We start from the raw sequence: 26644 nt of genomic DNA, 5'->3' as shown, positions 1-26644 counted from the left end.
GTTTGGACAACTGACGGTTCATCATGTTGCTCACATTGGGTAATTTTCTTCTTATTTTATTTTCAAAAAGTTTTCAAAAAAAAATTTTCAAAAAATTTCTCCATTATTTTCGAAAAAAAAATAAAAAAAATTCTTTTCAAAAATTTTTATTATGTTCTTCAGAATTTTTAAGAATGAATTCTAGTGTTTCATGAAGCATGTTGAAGCCTGACTGGCTGTAAAAGCCATGTCTAAATTCATTTAGACTGGGGCTTCCAACCCAACATTATCAAGAGCAAGCTAGTTGTTGCTAATCCACCTGCTGCTGTTCCTGATCCACTTGATTTACATGCTAAAGCTTGACTGGCTATTAAGCCATGTCTAACCCTCAGATTGGAGCTTTAGACTAAGAGTGCAAGATTCCTGGAATTCATATTAAAAATTTTGGAATCCTTATTTTTCTTTTTCACAAATAATTTTCGAAAAATCCAAAAAAATTAGAAAATCATAAAAAAAAAATTTCATGTTTCTTGTTTGAGTCTTGAGTCCATTTTTAAGTTTGGTGTCAATTGCATACTCATCTTGCATTTTTCGAAAATTGCATTCATGCATTGCATTCATCATGATCTTCAAGTTGTTCTTGATAAACCTTCTTGATTGATCTTCATATTTTATTGTTGTGTCTTTTCTTGTTTTTCATGTGCATTTTTGCATTCATAATGTCTGAACATGAAAGAATTCTAAGTTTGGTGTCTTGCATGTTTTCTTTGCATATAAAAATTTTCAAAAATATGTTCTTGATGTTCATCATGATCTTCAAAGTGTTCTTGGTGTTCATCTTGACATTCATAGCATTCTTGCATGCATTCATTGTTTTGATCCAAAATTTTCATGCATTGCATCATTTTTATGTTTTTTCTCTTTCATCATTAAAAATTCAAAAAAAAAAATATCTTTCCTTTTTTTCTCTCATAAATTTCGAAAATTTGGATTGACTTTTTCAAAAATTTTAAAAAATTCAATTGTTTCTTATGAGTCAAATCAAATTTTCAATTTAAAAATCTTATATTTTTCAAAATCTTTTTCAAAAATCAAATCTTTTTCATTTTTCTTATCTATTTTCGAAAATTTCAAAAATCTTTTTCAAAAATCTTTTTCTTAATTTTACATCATATTTTCGAAAATATCATCAACAATTAATGTTTTGATTCAAAAATTTCAAGTTTGTTACTTACTTGTTAAGAAAGATTCAAACTTTAAGTTCTAGAATCATATTTTGTGATTTCTTATGAATCAAGTCATTAATTGTGATTTTAAAAATCAAATCTTTTTCAAAACTAATTTCAAACATATCTTTTTAAAAAATCTTATCTTTTTCAAAAATTTGATTTTAAAATATCCCTTCTAACTTCTTATCTTCTTATCTTTTCAAAATTGATTTTCAAAATTTGTTTCAACTAACTAACTAACTTTTTGTTTGTTTCTTATCTTTTTCAAAACTACCTAACTAACTCTCTCTCTCTAATTTTCGAAAATATCTCCCTCTTTTTCAAAAATTCTTTTTAATTAACTAATTGTTTCAAAATTCAATTTTAATTTATTTCTTCTTTTAATTTTCGAAAATCACTAACCATTTTTCAAAAATAATTTTCGAAAATTCTCTTTCTCTCTCATCTCCTTCTATTTATTTATTTATTTACTAACATCTCTTCCTCACTCACCAAAAATCCGAACCCCCTCTCTCTCTCTCTCTAAGTTCAGATTTTCTCTTCTTCTTTTCTTCTACTCTTCTTTTCTTCCACTCACCTAAGGAAACCTCTATACCTGGGCAAAAAGGATCCCTATTATTATTATTTTTCTGTTTCCTCTTTTTTTCATATGAGCAGGAGCAAGGACAAGAACATTCTTGTTGAAGCAGATCCAGAACCTGAAAGGACTCTGAAGAGGAAACTAAGAGAAGCTAAATTACAACAATCCAGCAAGCACCTTTCAGAAATTTTTGAACAGGAAGAGGAGATGGCAACCAAAAATAATAATAATGCAAGGAGGATGCTTGGTGACTTTACTGCACCTAATTCCAATTTACATGGAAGAAGCATCTCCATCCCTACCATTGGAGCAAACAACTTTGAGCTGAAACCTCAATTAGTTTCTCTGATGCAGCAGAACTGCAAGTTTCATGGACTTCCATCTGAAGATCCTTTTCAGTTCTTAACTGAATTCTTGCAGATCTGTGATACTGTAAAGACTAATGGAGTAGATCCTGAAGTCTACAGGCTCATGCTTTTCCCTTTTGCTGTAAGAGACAGAGCTAGAATGTGGTTGGACTCTCAACCCAAAGATAGCCTGAACTCTTGGGATAAGCTGGTCACGGCTTTCTTAGCCAAGTTCTTTCCTCCTCAAAAGCTGAGTAAGCTTAGAGTGGATGTTCAAACCTTCAGACAGAAAGAAGGTGAATCCCTCTATGAAGCTTGGGAGAGATACAAGGAACTGACCAAAAAGTGTCCTTCTGACATGCTTTCAGAATGGACCATCCTGGATATATTCTATGATGGTCTGTCTGAATTAGCTAAGATGTCATTGGATACTTCTGCAGGTGGATCCATTCACCTAAAGAAAACGCCTGCAGAAGCTCAAGAACTCATTGACATGGTTGCTAATAACCAGTTTATGTACACTTCTGAGAGGAATCCTGTAAGTAATGGGACGCCTCAGAAGAAGGGAGTTCTTGAAATTGATACTCTGAATGCCATATTGGCTCAGAACAAAATATTGACTCAGCAAGTCAATATGATTTCTCAGAGTCTAAATGGAATGCAAGCTGCATCCAACAGTACTCAAGAAGCAGCTTCTGAAGAAGAAGCTTATGATCCTAAGAATCCTGCAATTGCAGAGGTGAATTACATGGGTGAACCCTATGGAAACACCTATAATCCCTCATGGAGAAATCACCCAAATCTCTCATGGAAGGATCAACAAAAGCCTCAACAAGGCCTTAATAATGGTGGAAGAAACAGGTTTAGCAATAGCAAGCCTTTTCCATCATCCACTCAGCAATAGACAGAGAACTCTGAACAAAATACATCTAATTTAGCAAATTTAGTCTCTAATCTATCTAAGGCCACTGTGAGTTTCATGAATGAAACAAGGTCCTCCATTAGAAATTTGGAAGCACAAGTGGGCCAGCTGAGTAAAAAGATTATTGAAATCCCTCCTAATACTCTCCCAAGCAATACAGAAGAAAATCCAAAAGGAGAGTGCAAGGCCATTGAAATGACCATCATGGCCGAAACCACAAAAGAGGAGGAGAACGTGAATCCCAAGGAGGAAGACCTCCTGGGACGTCCAGTGATCAATAAGGAGTTTCCCTCTGAGGAACCAAAGGAATCTGAGACTCATCTAGAGACCATAGAGATTCCATTGAACCTCCTTATGCCCTTCATGAGCTCTGATGAGTATTCCTCTTCTGAAGAGAATGAGGATGTTACTGAAGAGCAAGTTACCAAGTTCCTTGGTGCAATCATGAAGCTGAATGCCAATTTATTTGGTAATGAAACTTGGGGAGATGAACCTCCCCTGTTCACCAATGAACTAAATGCATTGGATCAACTAAGATTGCCTCAGAAGAAACAGGATCCTGGAAGATTCCTAATACCTTGTACCATAGGCACCATGACCTTTGAGAAGGCTCTATGTGACCTTGGGTCAGGGATAAACCTCATGCCCCTCTCTGTAATGGAGAAACTGGGAATCTTTGAGGTGCAAGCTACCAGAATCTCATTAGAGATGGCAGACAACTCCAGAAAACAGGCTTATGGACAAGTAGAGGACATATTAGTAAAGGTTGAAGGCCTTTACATCCCTGCTGATTTCATAATCCTAGATACTGGAAGGATGAGGATGAATCCATCATTCTTGGAAGACCCTTCCTAGCCACAGCAAGAGCTGTAATTGATGTTAACAGAGGTGAACTAGTCCTTCAATTGAATGAGGACTCCCTTGAGTTTAAAACTCAAGGACATCCTTCTGTAAACATGAAAAAGAGGCACAGTAAGCTTCTCTCAAAATAGAGTCAACTAGAGCTCCCACAGTCAAACTCTAAGTTTGGTGTTGGAAGGCCTCAACTAAACTCTAAGTTTGGTGTTGAATTCCCATATCCAAACTCTAAGTTTGGTGTTGGGAAGTCTCAACAATGCTCTGAACATCTGTGAGGCTCCATGAGAGCCCACTGTCAAGCTATTGACATTAAAGAAGCGCTTGTTGGGAGGCAACCCAATTTTTATTTATCTAATTTTAATTTATTTTTATTGTTATTTCATGTTTTATTAGGTTCATGATCATGTGGAGTCACAAAATAAATATAAAAATTGAAACGGAATCAAAAACAGCAGAAAAAAAATCACACCCTGGAGGAGGATCTTACTGGCGTTTAAACGCCAGTAAGGAGCATCTGGCTGGCGTTCAACACCAGAACAGAGCATGGATCTAGCGTTGAACGCCAGAAACAAGCAGCATCCTGGCGTTCAGACGCCAGAAATGCACAGTGAGAAAAGCTGGCGCTGAACGTCAGAAACAAGCATAGAACTGGCGTTCAACGCCAGAAATATGCTGCATCTGGGCGCTGAACGCCCAGAACAAGCATCAATTCGGCGTTTAAACGCCAGAATTGCATGCAAAGGCATTTTACATGCCTAATTGGTGCAGGGATGCAATTCCTTGACACCTCAGCATATGTGGACCCCACATCCTCTCTTCCCAATAAACACTCTTCCCCAAAACTCTTCACCAATCACCTCAATCTCTCTTCCCTATCACCACTTCACCACTCACATCCATCCACTCTTCCCCATAAACTCCACCTACCTTCAAAATTGAAAACCAATTTCCCACCCAAACCCACCCTATATGGCCGAACCTTAACCCCCCTCCCTTCCCTATATAAAGCCCTCCATTCTTCTTCATTTTCACACAACACAACCCTCTCCTCCTCTTCTTGGCTGAAACACATCTCTCTCTCCCTCTCCTCCATTTCTTCTTCTTCTTCATCTATTATTTCTTCTCTTGCTCGAGGGCGAGCAATATTCTAAGTTTGGTGCGGTAAAAGCATAAGTTTTTTGTTTTTCCATTACCATTGATGGCACCTAAGACCGGAGAATCCTCTAGAAAAGGAAAAAGGAAAGACAAAAGCTTCCACCTCCGAGTCATGGGAGATGGAAAGATTCATCTCCAAAGCTCATCAAGACCACTTCTATGATGTTGTGGCCAAGAAGAAGGTGATCCCCGAGGTCCCTTTCAAGCTCAAGAGAAATGAGTATCTGGAGATCCAACATGAAATCCAAAGAAGAGGTTGGGAAGTTCTAACAAACCCCATCCAACAAGTCGGCATCCTAATGGTTCAAGAGTTCTATGCCAATGCATGGATCACTAGGAACCATGATCAAAGTAAGAACCCGAACCCAAAAAATTATCTCACCATGGTTCGGGGGAAATACTTAGATTTTAGTCCGGAAAACGTGAGGTTGGCGTTTAACTTGCCCATGATGCAAGGAGATGCACGCCCCTACACTAGAAGGGTCAACTTTAATCAAAGGTTTGACCAAGTCCTCATGGACATATGTGTGGAAGGAGCTCAATGGAAGATTGACTCAAAAGGCAAACCGGTTCAATTTAGAAGACTGGACCTTAAGCCTGTGGCTAGAGGATGGTTGGAGTTCATCCAACGCTCCATCATCCCCACTAGCAACCGATCTGAAGTTACTGTGGATCGGGCCATCATGATTCATAGCATCATGACTGGTGAGGAAGTAGAAGTTCATGAAGTCATCTCCCTTGAACTCTACAAAATAGCCGAAAAGTCCTCTCCCTTGGCAAGGCTAGCTTTCCCTCATCTTATTTGCCATCTATGTTACTCAGCTGAAGCTTTCATAGAAGGAGACATTCCCATTGAGGAAGAGAAGCCCATCACTAAGAAAAGGATGAAGCAAACAAGAGATCCCATTCATGGATCTCAAGAAACGCATGAAGCTCATCACCATGAGATCCCGGAGATGCCTCAAATGCATCTTCCTCCACAAAACTATTGGGAGCAAATCAACACCTCCCTAGGAGAATTAAGTTCCAACATGGGACAACTAAAGGTGGAACATCAAGAGCACTCCATCATCCTTCATGAAATTAGAGAAGATCAAAAAGCAATGAGGGAGGAGCAATAAAGACAATGAAGAGACATAGAAGAGCTCAAGGACATCATTGGTTCCTCAAGAAGGAAACGCCACCATCACTAAGGTGGACTCATTCTTTGTTCTTAAATTCTCTGTTTTTCGTTTTCTTTATGTTAAGTGCTTATCCATGTTTGTGTCTTATTACATGATCATTAGTATTTAGTAACTTTGTCTTAAAGTTATGAATGTCCTATGAATCCATCACCTCTCTTAAATAAAAAATGTTTTAATTCAAAAGAACAAGAAGTACATGAGTTTCAAATTTATCCTTGAACTTAGTTTAATTATATTGATGTGGTGACAATGCTTCTTGTTTTCTGAATGAATGCTTGAACAGTGCATATGTCTTTTGAAGTTGTTGTTCATGAATGTTAAATATGTTGGCTCTTGAAAGAATGATGACAAGGAGACATGTTATTTGATAATCTAAAAAATCATAAAAATGATTCTTGAAGCAAGAAAAAGCAGTGAATACAAAAGCTTGCAGAAAAAAAAAATATAGGCGAAAAAAATAAAAATAAAAAGCAAGCAGAAAAAGCCAAAAGCTCTTAAAACCAAGAGGCAAGGGTAAATAAAAAGGATCCCAAGGCTTTGAGCATCAGTGGATAGGAGGGCCTAAAGGAATAAAATCCTGGCCTAAGCGGCTAAACCAAACTGTCCCTAACCATGTGCTTGTGGCGTGAAGGTGTCAAGTGAAAACTTGAGACTGAGCGGTTAAAGTCAAGGTCCAAAGCAAAAGAAGAGTGTGCTTAAGAACCCTAGACACCTCTAATTGGGGACTTTAGCAAAGCTAAGTCACAATCTGAAAAGGTTCACCCAATTATGTGTCTGTGGCATTTATGTATCCGGTGGTAATACTGGAAAACAAAGTGCTTAGGGCCACGACCAAGACTCATAAAGTAGCTGTGTTCAAGAATCAACATACTGAACTAGGAGAATCAATAACACTATCTAAACTCTGAGTTCCTATAGATGCCAATTATTCTGAACCTCAATGGATAAAGTAAGATGCCAAAACTATTCAAGAGGCAAAAAGCTACAAGTCCCACTCATCTGATTGGAGCTATGTTTTATTGATAGTTTGGAATTTATAGTATATTCTCTTCTTTTTATCCTATTTGATTTTCAATTACTTGGGGACAAGCAACAATTTAAGTTTGGTGTTGTGATGAGCGGATAATTTATACGCTTTTTGGCATTATTTTTAGTATGTTTTTAGTAGGATCTAGTTACTTTTAGGGATGTTTTTATTAGTTTTTATGTTAAATTCACATTTCTGGACTTTACTATGAGTTTGTGTGTTTTTCTATGATTTCAGGTATTTTCTGGCTGAAATTGAGGGACTTGAGCAGAAATCAGATTCAGAAGTTGAAGAAGGACTGCTGATGCTGTTGGATTCTGACCTCCCTACACTCAAAGTGGATTTTCTGGAGCTACAGAACTCAAAATGGCGCGCTTCCAATTGCGTTGGAAAGTAGACATCTAGGGCTTTTCAACAATATATAATAGTTCATACTTTGGCCGAGGTTAGATGACGTAAAAGGGCGTTGAACGCCAGTTCTACGCTGCAGTCTGGAGTTAAACGCCAGAAACATGTCACGAACCAGAGTTGAACGCCAGAAACACGTTACAACCTGGCGTTCAACTCCAGAGAGAGCCTCTGCATGTGTAACATTCAAGCTCAGCCCAAGCACACACCAAGTGGGCCCCGGAAGTGGATTTATGCATCAATTACTTACTTCTGTAAACCCTAGTAACTAGTTTAGTATAAATAGGACCTTTTACTATTGTATTAGGCATCTTGGGACGTCTGGTTCTTAGATCATGGGGGCTGGCCATTCGGCCATACTTGAAAATTTCACTTATGTATCTTCAAACGGTAGAGTTTCTACACTCCATAGATTAAGGTGTGGAGCTCTGCTGTTCCTCATGAATTAATGCAAAGTACTACTGTTTTTCTATTCAATTCAACTTATTCCGCTTCTAAGATATTCATTCGCACTTCAATATGAATGTGATGAACGTGACAATCATCATCATTCCCCCACGAACGCGTGCCTGACAACCACTTCCGTTCCACCTTAGATTGGATGAGTATCTCTTGGATCTCTTAATCAGGATCTTCGTGGTATAAGCTAGATTGATGGCGGCATTCATGAGAATCCGGAAAGTCTAAACCTTGTCTGTGGTATTCCGAGTAGGATTCTGGGATTGAATGACTGTGACGAACTTCAAACTCGCGAGTGCTGGGCGTAGTGACAGACGCAAAAGGAGGGTGAATCCTATTCCAGTATGATCGAGAACCTCTAGATGATTAGCCATGCAGTGACAGTGCATAGGACCATTTTCACAGAGAGGATGGGATGCAGCCATTGACAGCGCATCAGACCATTTTCACAGAGAGGATGAAAAGTAGCCATTGACAACGGTGATGTCCTTACATAAAGGCAGCCATAGAAAGGAGTAGGATTGATTGGATGAAGACAGCAGGAAAGCAGAAGTTCAGAGGAATGAACGCATCTCTATACATTTATCTGAAATTCTCACCAATGATCTACATAAGTGTTTCTATCTTTATTTTCTAATTATTTATTATTTATTTTTGAAAACTCCACAATCAATTATTATCCGCCTAACTGAGATTTACAAGGTGACCATAGCTTGCTTCATACCAACAATCTCCGTGGGATCGACCCTTACTCACGTAAGGTTTTATTACTTGGACGACCCAGTGCACTTGCTGGTTAGTTGTGCGAAGTTGTGAAGTTATGCTTGGACCATGGTATTGTGCACCAGTTTGTTGGCGCCATTACCAGGGAGAGAACGAACAACAAATTTTACAACCTCAGAGTAACAATTTCGCGCACCATTAAGCAACTGGGACAACTATCTGTAGGTGAAAGGTCTCTCCTGAGATGAAAAATAGCAGTGGGCAGTGCCTCTCGCACACAAAGCCAAACCAAGAATTTGATCTTTTCTGGAACAAGTTGACGCCAAATCCAAAGTTAATTCCCTCTCTCCTCCCATTCAAACATCTCCTTGCAGAGCCATAAGTATCTATTACTGACATCATAAACCTTAACCGCCCTACCGGACCAAGTCCATCCTACCACTGAACCCGCTTGCACATCAGGGTTGTAAGAGAGAATGCTATGGGATATTTTGAAGGATGGTTTTGATTGGTGCATTGGAAATTTGGACCAAAACTTTTGGTTTTCTAAATGGAGGAAAGAGGGGGTAGCTATGTAATGAGACGGATTATGTTCACATTTCTGATTCGAATATCTGAATTTTAGATCTATGGTTAGTTGGGGAGTGACACCTTGAGAATGTCTATTCTCCTTTTCACCAGGTTTTGCATAATAATGATATGAGTACGAACAATATATATGAGATAGTAGAAATAACAATAACGGCACATACAAACTAATCCCATGATAATTGTGCCGCAAGACGTCTTAGATCTCCCAGTCTTCTCTTCCTCGGTCCATCTGTTCTTCTTTCCCTGTTCTCTGCGCCGCCTAGTCCTCTCCATGTCGCTCGCCTTCTTGCCGCTCTCTTCCTCAACTCTATTAATTGCCTAAGTTTCAATGTTCATCGAGGTTTGTCCTCGCCGTTCTTCTTCGGGCTTCTACTTCTGGTTTCTGCTTCTACATCTGCTTCTTCTAGCTTCTGTTTCTTTTGGCTTCTGCTTGTGCACTTTCTTCTGGATTTTGATTCTGTTTCTGTTTTCATTAAGTTCTGGGTTCTACTTCTTTAAATTATGGGTTTTGGCTTTTAGTTTAATTTTTTTGTTTTAAATTTGGATTCTATTAGCTATTAAATTTAGATGTATTGCTATTAGAAAATTTTGGTTCTCTTGTTATTATTTTGAATTGGTACTATTATTTATAAAATTTCTGTTGTTGAATCTTCTCTGCTGTTGTTTGAATAATGATTCTGGTTCTTTAAGAGATTTTTTCAAACTTTTTTAATTCTTAGAAATAACTTTTTTAATTGGATATATCCGATACCCGATCCGATCCGATCCGCCCATGTGCGAATCGAATCGGATCCAAGGTTAAAATATGCGGATATTGGATCCGATCTGATCTGTATGCATCCCTACTTGCTACGTAAAAAGGGGACCAGAAAAGCCAAGGTCAGTTTGATCACAATTATTAATGATATCTACAAATTTATATGTATTTTGAAAAAGGTTAGAAGAACCCCATGAGTCATTGAGAGACAGAGGATAGAGTTGAAGTCTCCATCCAAACACCAAGCCCCATGAATAGCAGAAGCTATGTTCTCTAAATTATTCCAAAGATCAAATCTTCGACTTGCTTGAGGGCTTATATAAATGGTTGCGAAGAACTATGAATTCGTGTTCTCATACTACATTTCAAGATGGATGAACTGTTTGTGAATCTGTTGAGGCTTAACGTTCCAATTATCTTTCATCCAGAGGCACCAAATCTCCCTAGAGAAACTCTCTGCTTCACTAAGACACCACAAATTGAACCCCATTTTCTTGATAACAGCTTTGACCTTAGCGCCTGAAACATGAGCTTTAGGTAAAACGCAAAACTTAGAACAATATCTAGCTTTTCCCCTTAGCTGAGGCCCCTCTATTGTTCCCAATGATGATATTCATTAAAAAACTTAAAAAATTAACAAGGAAAAAAATAGAATTATAAGAAAGACCCCTTGAACCCTGAGATCAAGAAGCAATTAAGCTTCCATGGGTCTGTGTTCTGGAGCATCAACTCCATCTCTTCCTTCTAGACCCAAACACTTTTCTGCATTATTTTCATCTTCCATCATCATGTTGTTTTGTTGCACATCATATTGCTCTGGGGTTTGTCTTTATATTCTCTTACACCATGACCTCCTTCACCACCAATCTTATTTTTTGATGTCCTAATTCCTAAAATTACATTGATTTTTATGGTTATCCTTTCGAGAAATATGGCTTTCTTTCTGGCTCTCTTTACTTATATTATTGGCAATATTATAAAACTGATCCCCATGAGATCTACTGCCTGCTGCTTTCTATATTCACTTGAATTAAACTCTGATTTTTCTTTTAAATTTGGTTTTTTCTCCTTCTACATTTGTTTAGGGCCTCCTAATTGGATTTGTCTGTTATTTTGCTGCTTAGGTTTTTCATTGTGCTTGCCGGTAACCATTTTGTTGTTTTTGTTTTTGTTAGCTGCCTACTTTTGTTTCCCTCTATTATTATCGAATTTGGCTCCATGATCATTACCTTTGGAGCTTTCTCCATTACTAACCTGATTTCCCATATTTTTGCTAGCTTCATCGCCATTATGGTCATTGATGAGCGGATAATTTATACGCTTTTTGGCATTGTTTTTAGTATATTTTTAGTATATTTTAGTTAGTTTTTATTCAAAAATCATATTTATGGACTTTACTATGAGTTTGTGTGTTTTTCTGTGATTTCAGGTATTTTCTGGCCGAAATTGAGGGACCTGAGCAAAAATCTGATTCAGAGGCTGAAAAAGGACTGCAGATGCTGTTGGATTCTGACCTCCCTGCACTCGAAGTGGATTTTCTGGAGCTACAGAAGCCCAATTGGCGCACTCTCAATTGTTTTGGAAAGTAGACATCCTGGACTTTTTAGCAATATATAATAATTCATACTTTGTCCGAGATTTGATGGCCCAAACCGGCGTTCCAAGTCAGCATAAAAATTCTGGCGTCAAAACGCCAGAACTGGCATAAAAGCTGGAGTTAAACGCCCAATCTGGCACAAAAGCTGGCGTTTAACTCCAAGAAAGGTCTCTACACGTGAAAGCTTCAATGCTCAGCCCAAGCACACACCAAGTGGGCCCCGGAAGTGGATTTCTACACTAATTATTCTAGCTTACTCATTTTCTGTAACCCTAGGTCACTAGTTTATTATAAAAACTACTTTTAATGATTCATCTTGTACCTCATGACACTTTACACGTTTCATATTGTATTTCTGACGGCATGAGTCTCTAAACCCCATTGTTGGGGGTGAGGAGCTCTGCTGTATCTCGATGAATTAATGCAATTACTACTGTTTTCCATTCTATCACGCTAGCTTCTATTTTAAGATATTCATTCGCACTTCAACCTGATGAATGTGATGATCCGTAACACTAATCATCATTCTCACCTATGAACGTGTGCCTGACAACCACCTCCGTTCTACATGCAATCAAGTTTGAATGTGTATCTCTTGGGTTTCTAATCTAAGATTAGAACCTTCGTGGTATAGGCTAGAATTATTGGCGGCCATTCCTGAGATCCGAAAAGTCTAAATCTTGTTTGTGGTATTCCAAGTAGGATCTGGGAAGGGATGACTGTAACGAGCTTCAAACTCACGAGTGCTGGGCGTAGTGACAGACGCAAAAGGATCAATGGATCCTATTCCAGCATGAGTGAGAACCGACAGATGATTAGCCGTGCGGTGACAGCGCATTTGGACCATTTTCACTGAGAGGACGGATGGTAGACATTGACAACGGTGATTCACCAACATACAGCTTGCCATGGAAGGAGCCTTGCGTGTGTGAAGAAGAAGACAGTAGGAAAGCAGAGATTCTGAAGACAGAGCATCTCCAAAACCTCAACCTATTCTCCATTACTGCATAACAAGTATTTATTTCATGTTCTTTTACTTTTTACAATTAAATCTGAGAATTATTGATATCCTGACTAAGAGTTACAAGATAACCATAGCTTGCTTCAAGCCGATAATCTCTATGGGATTGACCCTTACTCACGTAAAGTATTACTTGGACGACCCAGTACACTTGCTGGTTAGTTGTGTGAAATTGCAAAAGTGTGATTGTAATTTCGTGCACCAGTCCTCACCTGAATCGTCTTATGTTTTAGGGAATCAAATTTCGTTGAAGATATTTTTCTTTTTGGCAACGGTATTTTCTCTTCCTTTTTATTTTTTCTATGTAGCTTTTTAACTACCATTCAAGGTCCAGAAAAATTTCTTCTTTAACTTTCACATATGATATCATCTCATGAAAAATATTAGAAATTGATTTCCATCATTATTATTAAGGAGGAAATCATTAATAGTTCTTTCCTGATTTATATCCACTATCTTTTGCTTCTCTTTTGAGATATCTTGATTCTCCTGTTGTCGCTGTTCATTGCTGGATGCACCGCTGCTTCCATTACCGTTGCTATGGTGAACCATCAGATTTGTCATTTTTATTCCACACATGTCTTCAATAACGTTATTTTGGACAACCATCAAATTTGTTGCCATACCTTCCATAATTGAAACAAATTTGATGTAGCCCTTCGTACTCCAATTTAAAATCTTTACCCAAAGCTGAGAAAGAGAAAACCAGTTTCCTTCGCAGATCTAATTCAACATAAATCCTTACAAATTTACCTATAGAATTAATAGAAGTTGTCTCATCCACTTTAAACATCTACCTAGGATTCCTTCCACCTTCCAAGAAAATATTTTTTGTAGAGCTCCGCAGGTAAATTAGGAATTCTGACCCAAACCGCAACCTTTTTTACTTCATCTCGTAAGGGATAAATAGAGGTCTCCCACCTTGGACTAGAAAGTAGTGATGAGCGATCATCCAAGGCCATTTAAAAGGGCTTAAGAGTAATCCTCCTTATTAGCAAAACGAACTAAAAAGAAGCCTTCTTCCAGGTCCATCACTTTTACTATTTCAGTCTTGCCCCATTTTCTTACGATCTAATGTTCCATCATTTGCAAAGTAATTCTTTTACTAAAGAGATTTTATGATCAGTCCAAGACCTACACCATTCGTCATACTCTTCTACGCTAACTTCAATAATTGGTTTTGGATTGAAGAGAGTCTCGTCTTCCACTTTCAGCTCCATAAATTTTTTTGTCCAAAAGATAATCTTCTACCACAAAATTTACAATTTCTTTCGGGTTCATTTTGTCCAATCCATCACCCACCAAACAATCTTTGTACGAGATTTTTGGTGATTGAGGTGGAGGCACTTTAGTTATAGGATTATCTTTTAGCATGAGTTTAAATTCGTCTAAACGTATGTCTATTTCTTTTACATTTTGTCTACTATTCTTTATATTATCATCTTCCTTTGAAAGATCATCTATCTTGACTTTTTTTTTGTGCTTTTTATCCACGAGATCTTTCGACGACGACCTTTTTCAGTTTTAACAATATTGTTTAGGGCTCAGTGAGAGAGGTTTTTTTTATAGTTGTAGAAAATTTAACCTGTTTTTCTATTAGTTATGAACACATATATATACAATTTTTGATATGAAATTATATCAAATATTTTTTATCTTAAAAAGCATAATTTATTATTCTAACAAATTAGAATGCATAATTTTCTATCCTAATAAAGATATACATGAGAGTACTGTATTTCTATGTATATTTAAATTATCCTCATATCAAATATTTCTTATCTTAAAAAACATAATTTACTATCCTAACAAATTAAAATATATAATTTTTTATCTTAATAAAAATATACATAAAAATACTCCAAAAATATTATATTTATATTTAAATTATAGAAATATTATTAATATAATATTTTTATATATATCTAATTTATCCATTAATAACCGTTAATCTTCTTTTTATTATATATGATAAATTATTTTCTTAATAAAACATCATTAGTTTAGCAAATAACATAAATAACATGTATTACTACATTAAGCGTAGAGGTAGCAATATGTACTCTACTCGCGGGTACTCAACCCGACCCCACCCGATCAGATAGGGTTGTCAACCCGATCCGCAGCGGGTAGGATTCTCGTGCGGGTCGGGTAGGGTGCGGGTTGAGCTTCAACCCAACCCAACCAACTCGCACTCCATATATTATATACCTATATAAAAATATATTTTAAGTGGATGTTGAACCAAAGACCTCTCACTAAATGCAAAAGATCCTTAACTACTAAAAAAATCATTAATTGATAATTTAATATCTTTTTTTTTTACATAAAAATAAGTTCTATTTTAAATTATCATCAAGTTATATAATAATATTATATATTTTTGTAACCGGTGGATAGAGTCGGGTACCCGCGAGTTAAGAACGTATAAGGTTAGGGTTGGGATATTCTCAACCCGCGAGTAGAGTAGGGTTGAATTTATATAAAAATTTCAACTCGCAGATAGAATTAAGGTTGAATCCAAACTCTACCCTACCCTGTCCATTGTCACCCCTAAGCGTTTCAATTGTTCATTAAGATTCAATTTGTACAATTAAGATTGTTAACAAGTTAGAGATATTTAATCATTTTTCATTGATGCAGGGATTCATGTTCATGCTTTAGTTTATACTTTTATTCAACCAATGAATCTTTTAAGAGTCCCTCAGAGATTTTTCTTTTACATTACCACCAAAAAAGGAAAAACAAAAACAACTCTCTCTCTCTCTCTATACCATGGCCATGCCCATATCACTACATCCGTCGGTTATCACTTGGTCAATTACCCCCTTCTTTTTAGGAAACTAATAAAATATTTTCCGAGCTACTGTTGGAAATTACCGATTTTGATCAAAATTATGTGATATATATATATATATATATTATTAGATTTAACTAATTAATATACTTTTGATTTAAAAGTTATGATAATTATACATATACAGCCTTACATTTCTCATTTCGGTTTGGTTTGGGTAAAAATAGAAACTTTTCCCAAATTCTTCCAGAAGAAAAATTAAAAACTAATAAATTTGGGTTGGGTTTGCCATTATGATTGTATTTAATCCTCCTCGAAATAGAACAAAACCCTAAGGGTTCTTGTAAGAACCAATCGCCGCCGGATTCACCTCTTAACATCGCCACTCTCATTATTTTCTAACTGTTCTTGCTCCTCTCCCTTTCATTTCTCACGTTTATTTTGTTCCCTTTAGATTAGGTATTGAACAACATACCCTACAAATTCGTACTCAGTGATCATGGGCACCTAACTCATGGAAGCTTAAATTAAATTATGCAGTTTCCTGATTGATTCTTCAGCTATTTAGAGTTTCAGCTCCCTGAATGACCGGTGCAGTTTTCTTACATTTTTATTTTGCTTTTCAAGTTAGTAGTTATAACTTGTAAGGTACCACTCCCATAAGTTGTAAATACAAGATTATGTTTTGTTACGAGAAAAGATTAGATTTTTGAGATTGTTGGTGATTTAGTTTTTGGTTTAAGGTTTATGGTAGTGATCAGTATTAGATTGGTGAAGGGTTGTGGATGATCAATTTGGGTTTATGAAATAAAATGTTATCTGAATTGGGAAGGAGGCCGATGCTTGGTGGTAACGAGGGTTCATTTGGTGATGACTTAGAAAAAGAGATTGGAATGTTGCTTCGTGAACAAAGAAGACAAGAGGCTCATGATCGCGAGAGGGAGCTCAATTTGTACAGAAGTGGATCGGCACCTCCAACTGTTGAGGGTTCTCTGAGTGCTGTTGGAGGGTTATTTGGCGGCAGTAGTAGCGGTGGTGCAGGCGCAGGTGTGGGGGGTGCTTCTGCTGCTGCAGCCTTTTCGGAGTTTTCCAGAGCTAAGAATGGTAATGGTTTTGCTTCCGAGGAAGAGATGAGGTCTGATCCAGCTTATCTATCTTACTACTATTCAAATGTTAATTTGAATCCTCGGCTTCCGCCTCCTTTGCTGTCAAAGGAAGATTGGAGGTTCTCACAGAGGCTAAAAAGTGGAGCTTCTGCTCTGGGCGGAATTGGAGATAGGAGGAAAGTGAACAGGACTGATGATAATGGCGGTAGATCTTTGCTTGCAACACCACCGGGTTTTAACTTAAGGAAACAAGAAAATGAGGTGGATAACGAAAAAATGGGAGGCTCTTCTGAGTGGGGTGGTGATGGACTCATTGGTTTGCCTGGTCTGGGACTTGGGACCAAACAGAAGAGCCTTGCAGAAATTTTTCAGGTATCTTCTCAACCCCTAGATTCATATTTGATTTTAAATCAGTTTGTGTATTAGTTTCCCCCATTCTCAAGCTGTTATTTTTCTGTTATTTCTCTTTGATTAAGCTCTTCGGGTTCTGTTATTAAGTATTAGGTCTATATAGATAAGAAGGCCCATGCTCTTGTAATTGTTGAGCATGTGATTCATTACCAAAGTGTATATATTTGGTTTATTGTAGCTGCAAGACTCGACTTGAACAATCAATTTTTTTCTTAATGGATTTTGTAAAAACTCTGATATCAGTTATACTATGTATGTCGTTAAGAATTTAAGTCTGATCATTTAAACGCAAAATTTCTCGGTGCGCTTGTGCAATGTTATTTATAGTGCTTGTGGTGTTTAAGATGGCAGCATGACATATTGTCTGAACTTCAAAAAATGCATTTTGTTTTTGTTCCAGTTCTACTGATGTTCTGTTCCTTCTGGTTTGTACACAAGTTGTGGACATGCATTAGATTCAGATTGGTACTGATAGTTCTTTACCTTACTCTATATAGTTTATTTGCTACGTTTACTTCAAAATATTATGGGCACATTAAATTTATTAGACTTCATACGGTATTGAATAAGATGAGTTAATGTCATTTTTTCGGTTATCATTCACACTCAACAGTTGCAAAGAAATTATCTTTTTGACATATTTGTAATGTGTGTGTATGATTTGATCTGTTCTATTTTGTTTCTGCACACTTTTTCTTCTACTTGGTCATTTATGGTTTGTAATTCTCCAGGATGATATGGGACGCAGCACACCTGTTAGTGGCTTTCCTTCTCGTCCAGCCAGCCGTAATGCATACGATGAGAATGCTGATACCATAAGTGCTGCTGAAGCAGAACTTGCTCATTTACGGCGTGATTCTTCTGCCGCTGATGCTTTAAGACCAGGATCAAATCTTCAGGGGTCATCTTGCGTCCAAAATATTGGCTCTCAATCTTCATATACTTATGCTGCTGCACTAGGTTCTTCCATGTCACGAAGCACTACTCCTGATCCGCAGCATCTAGCTAGGGCTCCCAGTCCATGCCCCACGCCTATCGGTGGCGGGAGAGTTGCCGCTGCTGAGAAGAGAGGCATTACAAGTCCTGATGCATATAATGGTGTTTCCACTGGGAATGAGTCTGCTGATATTGTGGCTGCACTATCTGGCATGAACTTGTCAGCAGATGATGTGCTAGATGGTGATAACCATTTCCAATCACAAGTTGAGTCAGAGGTTGATAATCATCGGAGATATCTTTTCGGTATGCAAGGTGGCCAGGATCATGGCAAGCAGCATGCATATTTTAAAAAGTCTGAATCCGGGCACTTGCAGAAATCATCCTACTCTGAGTCAGTTAAGAGCAGTGTGACTGGATCAGACATCAACAGTCTGGCCTTTGATAGGCAAATTGATCAACAGAAATCTGGTGTTCCTTCCAATAAGTCATATTTCAAGGGATCACCTACTTCCCCTTTTAGTTCTAGTGGTGGTATGCCAGTTCAATACCAGCCCTTGGATGGTACAAATCCATCATTTACCAACTACAGCATGAGTGGGTATGCTGGAAATCCTGCACTGGCTTCCTTGATGGCTAATCAACTTGGAACTGCTAATCTGCCACCCCTTCTTGAAAACGTTGCTGCAGCTTCAGCAATGGGAGCCCCTGGAATGGACTCGAGAATTCTTGGAGGTGGTTTGCCTTCTGGAGTTGCCACCCCAGCTGATGTGCATAGTCATGGTCGGCTTGGAAATCAAATTGCAGGTGGTGCTCTGCAGTCTCCTTTCATTGATCCCGGGTATCTTCAGTACATGAGGACATCTGATTATGCGGCAGCACAACTTGCTGCTCTTAATGACCCCTCTATGGACAGGAACTACTTAGGTAACTCTTACGTGAATATGCTTGAGCTTCAGAAAGCTTATCTTGGGACGGTGCTTTCTCCACCGAAGTCGCAATATAATGTTCCACTGGGTGGCAAGTCTGGTGGTTCTAATCATCATGGTTATTATGGAAATTCTCCATATGGTGTCGGCTTGTCTTACCCTGGAAGTCCACTAGCAAATTCTTTATCCAATTCTCCTGTTGGATCTGGCAGTCCTATTAGACACAATGACCTAAATATGCGCTTTGCATCTGGAATAAGGAATTTAACTGGGGTCATGGGAGGTTGGCATCTGGATGCTGGAAACGTGGATGAAAGCATTGCTGCTTCTTTGTTGGAAGAGTTTAAAAGCAATAAAACCAAGTGTTTTGAGCTTGCTGAAATTGCTGGTCATGTCGTCGACTTCAGGTATGCCCTTATTTTTATGTTAATTTTTATCATGCGTAATTTTGTTTTGACCTTCTGAAGAATTTCATTTAATGAATTTGCTCTCATGGACAGTGCTGATCAATATGGGAGCCGATTTATTCAACAAAAGCTTGAAACAGCTACTACAGAAGAAAAAAACATGGTTTATCAGGAAATCATGCCACAAGCTGTTAATTTGATGACTGATGTCTTTGGTAACTATGTTGTTCAAAAGGTAACTATTACCTTCTATATTTTTGCTGGACACTCCGATTGATTCTTTGTCACATCTTGTGAGTGACAATTGATATCTTGCAGTTTTTTGAGCATGGACTTGCATCCCAGAGAAGAGAATTGGCCAACAAGCTTTTTGGTAATGTTCTGAGTCTCAGCCTTCAAATGTATGGTTGTCGGGTCATCCAAAAGGTATTAGCCAATTTTAGTGCATTAGCTGATATTTCTATTTGTGGCTCTGTTTTCTTAGTATTTTGTATATTAATCTTTTTCTCTTTTGGCTTTTGTTCTTTATGTATCCTGCCTTAGGCTATAGAGGTTGTTGATTTAGACCAAAAGATAAAAATGGTTCAAGAGCTTGATGGTAATGTCATGCGCTGTGTTCGAGATCAAAATGGTAATCATGTCATTCAGAAGTGTATAGAATGTGTCCCTGAGGATGCAATCAACTTTATTGTCTCAACCTTTTTTGGTCAAGTTGTGGCATTATCAACCCACCCATATGGCTGTCGGGTGATACAGGTAGGAATTCTTGGCCGCTAATGTTACTCCTTTCTTGAAGCCCTTAAGATCATTGAACGTTTAATTATCTCTTTCACGTGGCAGAGAGTACTGGAGCACTGCAATGACCCTAATACACAACAGAAAGTTATGGATGAGATTTTAGGTGCTGTTAGCATGTTAGCGCAAGATCAGTATGGAAACTACGTCGTCCAGGTTTATTATTTATTCTGATTACTTAGAATTTGGGACTCCTTTTGCTACAATCATTGATGGATCTTTGGCATGTTGCCTTCTAGTCCCTGCTCCACCATTATTGTGTTCAACTGTTTTAATACTTGAAATTATATTCACATATCATTTTATCGGACCTGTCGCTTAATCTCCTTTTTGTTTCATCGTCTCTCATAAAACAGCATGTACTAGAACATGGGAAGCCTGATGAGCGTTCAGCCATTATCAAAGAATTAGCAGGCAAGATAGTTCAAATGAGTCAACAGAAGTTTGCCTCAAACGTTGTTGAGAAGTGTTTGACCTTTGGAGGTCCTTCTGAACGCCAATTACTTGTGAATGAGATGCTTGGATCAACAGATGAAAATGAGCCTCTTCAGGTTTGTCTTAAATTTTAGTTCCAATTCCAATTACCAACTTCCCTTTGTTCGAAGCAAGTTGCATATGATGAGATGTATGTTTTGTTTATTGAGGAATGCAGATGTTTTGCTCGCTTAGTCAAGTTTGCTTAAATGTGATATTATTCGTGTTATGTTATGGAATGTTTGAATTATGTTCTAATAAGATTGTGAGGAGGCCAGTCTGTCGAATATCTTGCCTATTTATCCATCCAGTTGGGTCCCACCTAGTAGGACAAGCTTTGTTGTTGTTGACCTGGGAATATCTTTTTAAAATAATTTTTCACAATGGATTGAATGTTATATTGTTTGTAAAAGAATGATGAGCCTTGACATTTTTGGTATTTGAACTTTGATCACAAAAGTGTTATTCTATTTTGCCATTCTTGATACTGATATGATCTTATTTCTTTTTGTATAATACAGGCAATGATGAAAGATCAATTTGCAAATTATGTCGTGCAAAAGGTGCTCGAGACTTGCGATGACCAACAGCGTGAGCTAATCCTTTCGCGAATTAAAGTCCATTTAAATGCACTGAAGAAGTACACCTACGGAAAGCATATTGTTGCCCGTGTAGAGAAACTTGTTGCCGCCGGAGGTACGAAATCTTGTACACTGTGTGCATTTAGGTGCAAGTTTCGCGCTGAGTTATCCGTGTGCATGCAAGCATTGCTAAACATAAACGATCTTTCGGTTTCTTGCAGAAAGGAGAATTGCTGCACAGTCTCCTCATCCTGCTGCTTAGTTGGGCATAGAACAAGTATGTTGTTTGTACAGCTAACTGAGGCTAGTGTGAGCTTCTCCCATTCTCTCTCTCTCTCATTTTCTACCTGCACCCAGAGGGTATGGTTGCCTCTGTCTATATTTAAAAATAAAATTATCGGTTGTAATGAACTGTACATTTTGTAGTTCTAAGTTTATACGTAGAATTTAAGTGAGTTGGAGTATCGGGTACGTGTAAGGTGCGGCGCGGCGCGCGCGCACATACCTGATGCTCATGCAGAGGAGATAAAATGACGATACAAGCCAGCCAGCAAGTCAAGGATGATGTAAATTCTATAAATCGGTGAGGGTAGTTTTTACGAGTTGGCGAGATCGATGCGACTGTACAAATATGTTGCCATGTGGAGAGCTGTTAAATGTTTTAGTGAGAGCAGGATTTTTCTTTCTTCATGTATGGTTATTCACCGACTGTTTATGCCCCCAATTTTCAAGTTCACTTCTATCTTCTATGTTCTGTGTTGTGATACTGCCTTTATGATGCTGAGTTTCTTTTCATCCTTGAGTTTGAATCTATATATGGATGGATTATCAAAGTGAAATATGTAGAAACAAATGAATGTAGAAAGGGTTTTTATTTGATAAGGCTTGGAATAGAGTTCTAGTCACCCTTGTTTAAAGCTTAAACTGTCATTTCCTGTTACTTATAAAAACCGATTATTTTCAACATTCAAAGTAGGAAATTGAAAACACAATCTCTTTTTTCTTTTTCTTTTTCTCTAGATCACTAGATTAAACTGTAATTAGTTTGCTCAAATCTAGATTTTACAAATTTAGAGTGGGTTTTGAGTTTCGAAATGTTTATAGACCTATATTTCTTTTGACATTATGTGATCACGATCGAAATACTAAGAGTATTTACATCACATTGTTTGTTTTTACTCGGACAATTTAGTTTTCAATAAATTTTAATTACCAAATTAGTTTTTAAATTTTTAGATAAATTAATTTTTACATGGGAAAGATTGACCTAAATTTAAAAGTTCCTAAAGACTATTATGTCAAATTGATTTGTCTAATAAAATAAAATATTAGAGACTGGTTTGGTGATTAGAAGCTGTTAAAAATTAAATTGTCTAACTAAATTCTTTAACGATTAATTTGGGGTATTATTCAAATAATAATGAGATTTTTATTCTTGCAAGTGTGTAAATCAATCCTAATTTTGGTTCAAAATAAATAAATGTGACAGTACTACTTGATTGGGTTAATAAAAATGAACTAAATGGCTAAATGAGAAACAATATCACGTTCTTATGCTTTGATGGTTGACCCAGGAAAAGAGAAAAGAAAACTCTTGCAGCTTCTAACAGCATATTTTTCTCGCTGTGTATAGCCACTCATAGGACCTTTGATTTGGCACAAAAGTTGAAACAAAATCGAAACTTGAAACATTCAAGTCATGTTATTAAGACATTTGTGAGGAATCTTATCAGAGCAAAGCTAGTTCTCTCTGCATTCCTTTGTTAAAACATGAATGCATCTGAAATTTGATTTATCAACATTATCAGATTGTGAAAGACATAATTTGGTAATCCATAATTTATATCTGTTTGAGCTCATTGTTTCAGGAAGAATTTGTAGGTTGCACATTTTTAATCTCTTTTTCCAAATATATAAATCTTAATTCCAATATAGCATATCCATTAAATTAATAGATTTTTATAAACATATCAGGGTGAGTCTAATTAGACATACTAGATGTCATGTATGCATGCTATCAGTTAAGATTCTGCATCATTAACAGAAAAACAAACATGATTTTTTTCTTTTTGGTGACTAAAAACCAAACATAATTAATTTATAATCTTTGAACAGTTTAATTAATAAAAATTTTCAAGATGAATTCGAAGAACAGCCATCTTTTAGTACTAATACGATGATTAAAGCCCAAAAGCAAAAGTGGCATGTTACATATCATTTGGCTTCTGTGAAGAGGACATGGAGCTTCACCTTTGGATCATATTTCTTGAGATCAATCTTGTGAATCCTCCTGCTCTTCTTCTTGGCATAGAAGAATCCAGTCCCAGCTGCTGAGACAAGCCTGATGATCTTGAAAAGCTTCTTCTTGGACCCCTTCCTTCTCCTGTGTCTCTTCTTGTCAGGGTCACCTCCCCTCTTTCTACTCAATCTCTGCCCAACAATAACATTTCAGATTAGAAAATCACTGATCAAGTTTCTCATAAAACTTTGGATGGGATTGGTTGGAATAAAACCAGTTTGTTTACCTTTCTCTTTGTGGTGTTTGGTGCGTATCTTTTGGCCATGCAAATAATGGGGTGAACTTTTGGCCTTGTAAACATCTCAGTTGACAAGTAACCTACAAATGAGTGATTTTGATCCAGAGAGAGTTGAGAAACAGAATCAACAATTTGATGGGTGATGGTTAATTAGCAAAAAGTTGTAAACTTTACCTCTGGAGAAGACAGCATGGGAGAGAGAAGTAGAAGAAAAATGAAGATGATGAAGGTGGAAACGGTTTCTTTTGTAGCAAGAAAGAGTTAAGCCTCTTCCTGGACAAAAATGTGCTATAGCTATTGCAGTCGCCATCTCTCTCTCTCTCTCTCTCTGTGACTGTAGAGATGAGATTTTTACTGCTAGCTAGCTTCGATTTCAATTAAAGCATTTTCCTGTGTTCTTTTCCGCCCCCGTTTTGGTTCGTTTCATTTATTTATTTATACTGGTGACGATGGTTTTGCAGTGTTGGAAGTTGGAACTCACGCTTTTTAATTTTGATATTAGATTTATAGATTTGAAATTTGGATCCTCTAAATTTTAATTTCAATTTAGAGAATAAAGTTTGATCTCTCACCATTTATTTTATAGGTAGGACCAAAAGAAAATATGAAAGAGAAACTATTTAAGGGTGAGAAATCATATTTTATTCTCTAAAATAAAATTCAAAATTTAAAGGATCAAAATCCTAAATTTATAATAAGGCCAATGCTATGGTGAGAAAAGTGATTTTTTTCCTCAACTGGAGGAAGGAAAAGGAAACACCTAGAATGTTAGTCCCATATTATCTCATAAGTATTGTGACATTTGTAGAGTGATATGAAATGTGGGCCAAATTTAAGTTATAGAAGCTCATTTTTTTTCTTTTTTATGAATATGTGGAACTAACAAAAAAAATTAATAATAAGAATTATTACAAAAATACCATAACAAAATAATAATAATAATAATAATAATAATAATAATAATAATAATAATTTTAAACGTTTTCTCATCATTTTCCCAATTTTTTTTAAATAAGTTTTTGACAGGGCCAAATTATTCCTACTAGGTATATTTCATTCTTTATATATATGTTATATTATTCATTAGTGTGAATAGTAAAAAATATTATATTCTTATTGTTGATTATTCAATTTCTTACGTTAAATATAATTAAAAGTCTATATGTTTAATTTTAAATATTTATTATTATTGTTGACATAACAGAAACTTTTTTTTGTATTTTTAAATTAAATATTTGATTAGTGCTATTAATAAATAATAAATATATTGAGTTGTTAAGTTGATATTATTGTTGTTGGTGATGCTAATAAAAATAATTTTATTTTTTCAGATAATAATAATCAAATTATTTTGGTCTATTTAATATTATGGTTTTATAAATAATAATAATAATAATAATAATAATAATAATAATAATATATTTAATCTTTAAAAGATTAAGGTCATGTTTAATGTTATAACATTCGTTAATAATAATAATAATAATAATAATGATAATAATAATAATAATTTTTGTTTTAATATTACGATGTTTTAATATAATAATTTTTGTTTTAATAATAATAAACAAACAAGAATGTTCTCAAATTTATTAAAATTGAATATAATAATAATTTTTAAGCTCTTTTTTAATAAAAAACTCTCATATTTTTTATTTACTATTTTTATTGTTTTATTTATTATCATGATAAGTTCCATAAAATTTTGAAACTAATACTATTTTTTATTTAAAAAATGAGCTAAAAAATTATTATTATATACAAAATTAACTCTAATTAATAAACTACAGTACATTTTATATCGTTTTGCAAATACCACAGTACTTGCCGGACAAGAAAGAACCAACATTTCACGTGTTCTCTCTCTTCCAACACATTTCAGTAGGTGAGGAAAAAAAAATCACTTTCTTCACTGTAATATTGCCTTTATAGTAGTATTTTTAAATAAGACAAATATTCCAATAAAAATACTAAAAACATCTTTTTATAATAATTTTTGTTTAAATAATGTGTAAAATTTGGTGTGTTTTTTTATTTTTATATACAGATTATAAATTTAATTTTTTAATTTGTGAAATTTATTTTTTTTTAATTTTTAAAACATAAAATTTATTTTTTGATTTATGAAGTAATACAAAACCTACTCTTTAATTTCTTAACTTTAATTTTTTAAAACACAAAATTGACTCTTTGATTTGTGAACTTACACAAATCTAACTCTTTGATTTGTGTTTTAATACTACAAAAATTTAAATGTACAAATCAAATTTTTTAATTTATAATTATTTTTATATTAAATTAAAACACACCATTTTTTTATAACTAAAAATAACACAATAAATTAGTAGAAGACTAAAAGTTCGTGGAAGAATGACCAACTAGTGCAATAATGGATTTACTTTTGGTTCAAGTAAATTTTTTTCTAATTTTATTAAATTTATAATAAATTTATATTTTAAAATTTTTAATTAAATTTCTACCAAAAAAAACGAATTTTAGAATTGACAACGAAGAGTCATAATCCCTAAATATTTACAAACTATTAGTTTTGGGATAAGTATTGTTTTGGTTCCTAAAGTTTAGGATCAAAATCAAAATCATCCCTAACGTAGTTTTCGATTTAAAATCGTCCTGAATGTTTTATTTGGTATTAAAATCGTCCTTTTTAATTTTTTTCGGACATAAATGCCCTTTTGTTTGTTTCCGATAATTATGACAATAAAAAAACATTATAAATATATAAGTAATGGAAAAAAAAGGGTAAAGTCATGTGAAATCCACTGTTGCAGAATCCACCATCGTGAATATCTTGGAGAGAGAACTCCATGACTTCC

General features: G+C 35.8%; 2 protein-coding genes and 1 non-coding gene across 3 annotated transcripts; 1 reads left to right on the top strand and 2 right to left on the bottom strand.

Moving 5' to 3' along the window:
* Positions 1–2391: 2391 nt before the first annotated feature.
* Positions 2392–2499, bottom strand: LOC148547518 (small nucleolar RNA R71). The gene has a single exon (XR_015898720.1). It is a non-coding gene; the product is annotated as a small nucleolar RNA R71 (small nucleolar RNA).
* A 13130-nt stretch (positions 2500–15629) lies between these two features.
* Positions 15630–22020, top strand: LOC107612845 (pumilio homolog 2). The gene is made up of 9 exons (XM_016314600.3): positions 15630–17112; positions 17883–19423; positions 19517–19658; positions 19742–19849; positions 19967–20179; positions 20264–20374; positions 20575–20769; positions 21214–21388; positions 21495–22020. The coding sequence occupies exons 1-9, from the start codon at positions 16447–16449 to the stop codon at positions 21533–21535; spliced, it is 3192 nt and encodes a 1063-aa protein (XP_016170086.1). The 5' UTR covers positions 15630–16446; the 3' UTR covers positions 21536–22020.
* Positions 22021–23420: 1400 nt separating this feature from the next.
* LOC107612311 (uncharacterized) lies at positions 23421–24203 on the bottom strand. Its single transcript, XM_016314080.3, has 3 exons — positions 23985–24203; positions 23799–23890; positions 23421–23703 (listed from the first exon to the last, which is right to left on the bottom strand). Exons 1-3 carry the CDS (start codon positions 24118–24120, stop codon positions 23488–23490), a joined length of 444 nt encoding a protein of 147 aa, XP_016169566.1. The 5' UTR covers positions 24121–24203; the 3' UTR covers positions 23421–23487.
* Positions 24204–26644: the final 2441 nt, after the last annotated feature.

This window comes from Arachis ipaensis, chromosome B8 (assembly GCF_059453495.1).
Source record: "Arachis ipaensis isolate K30076 ecotype BB chromosome B8, ASM5945349v1, whole genome shotgun sequence".
Taxonomy (NCBI): domain Eukaryota; kingdom Viridiplantae; phylum Streptophyta; class Magnoliopsida; order Fabales; family Fabaceae; genus Arachis; species Arachis ipaensis.
This window is presented reverse-complemented; position numbering and strand designations above follow the sequence as displayed.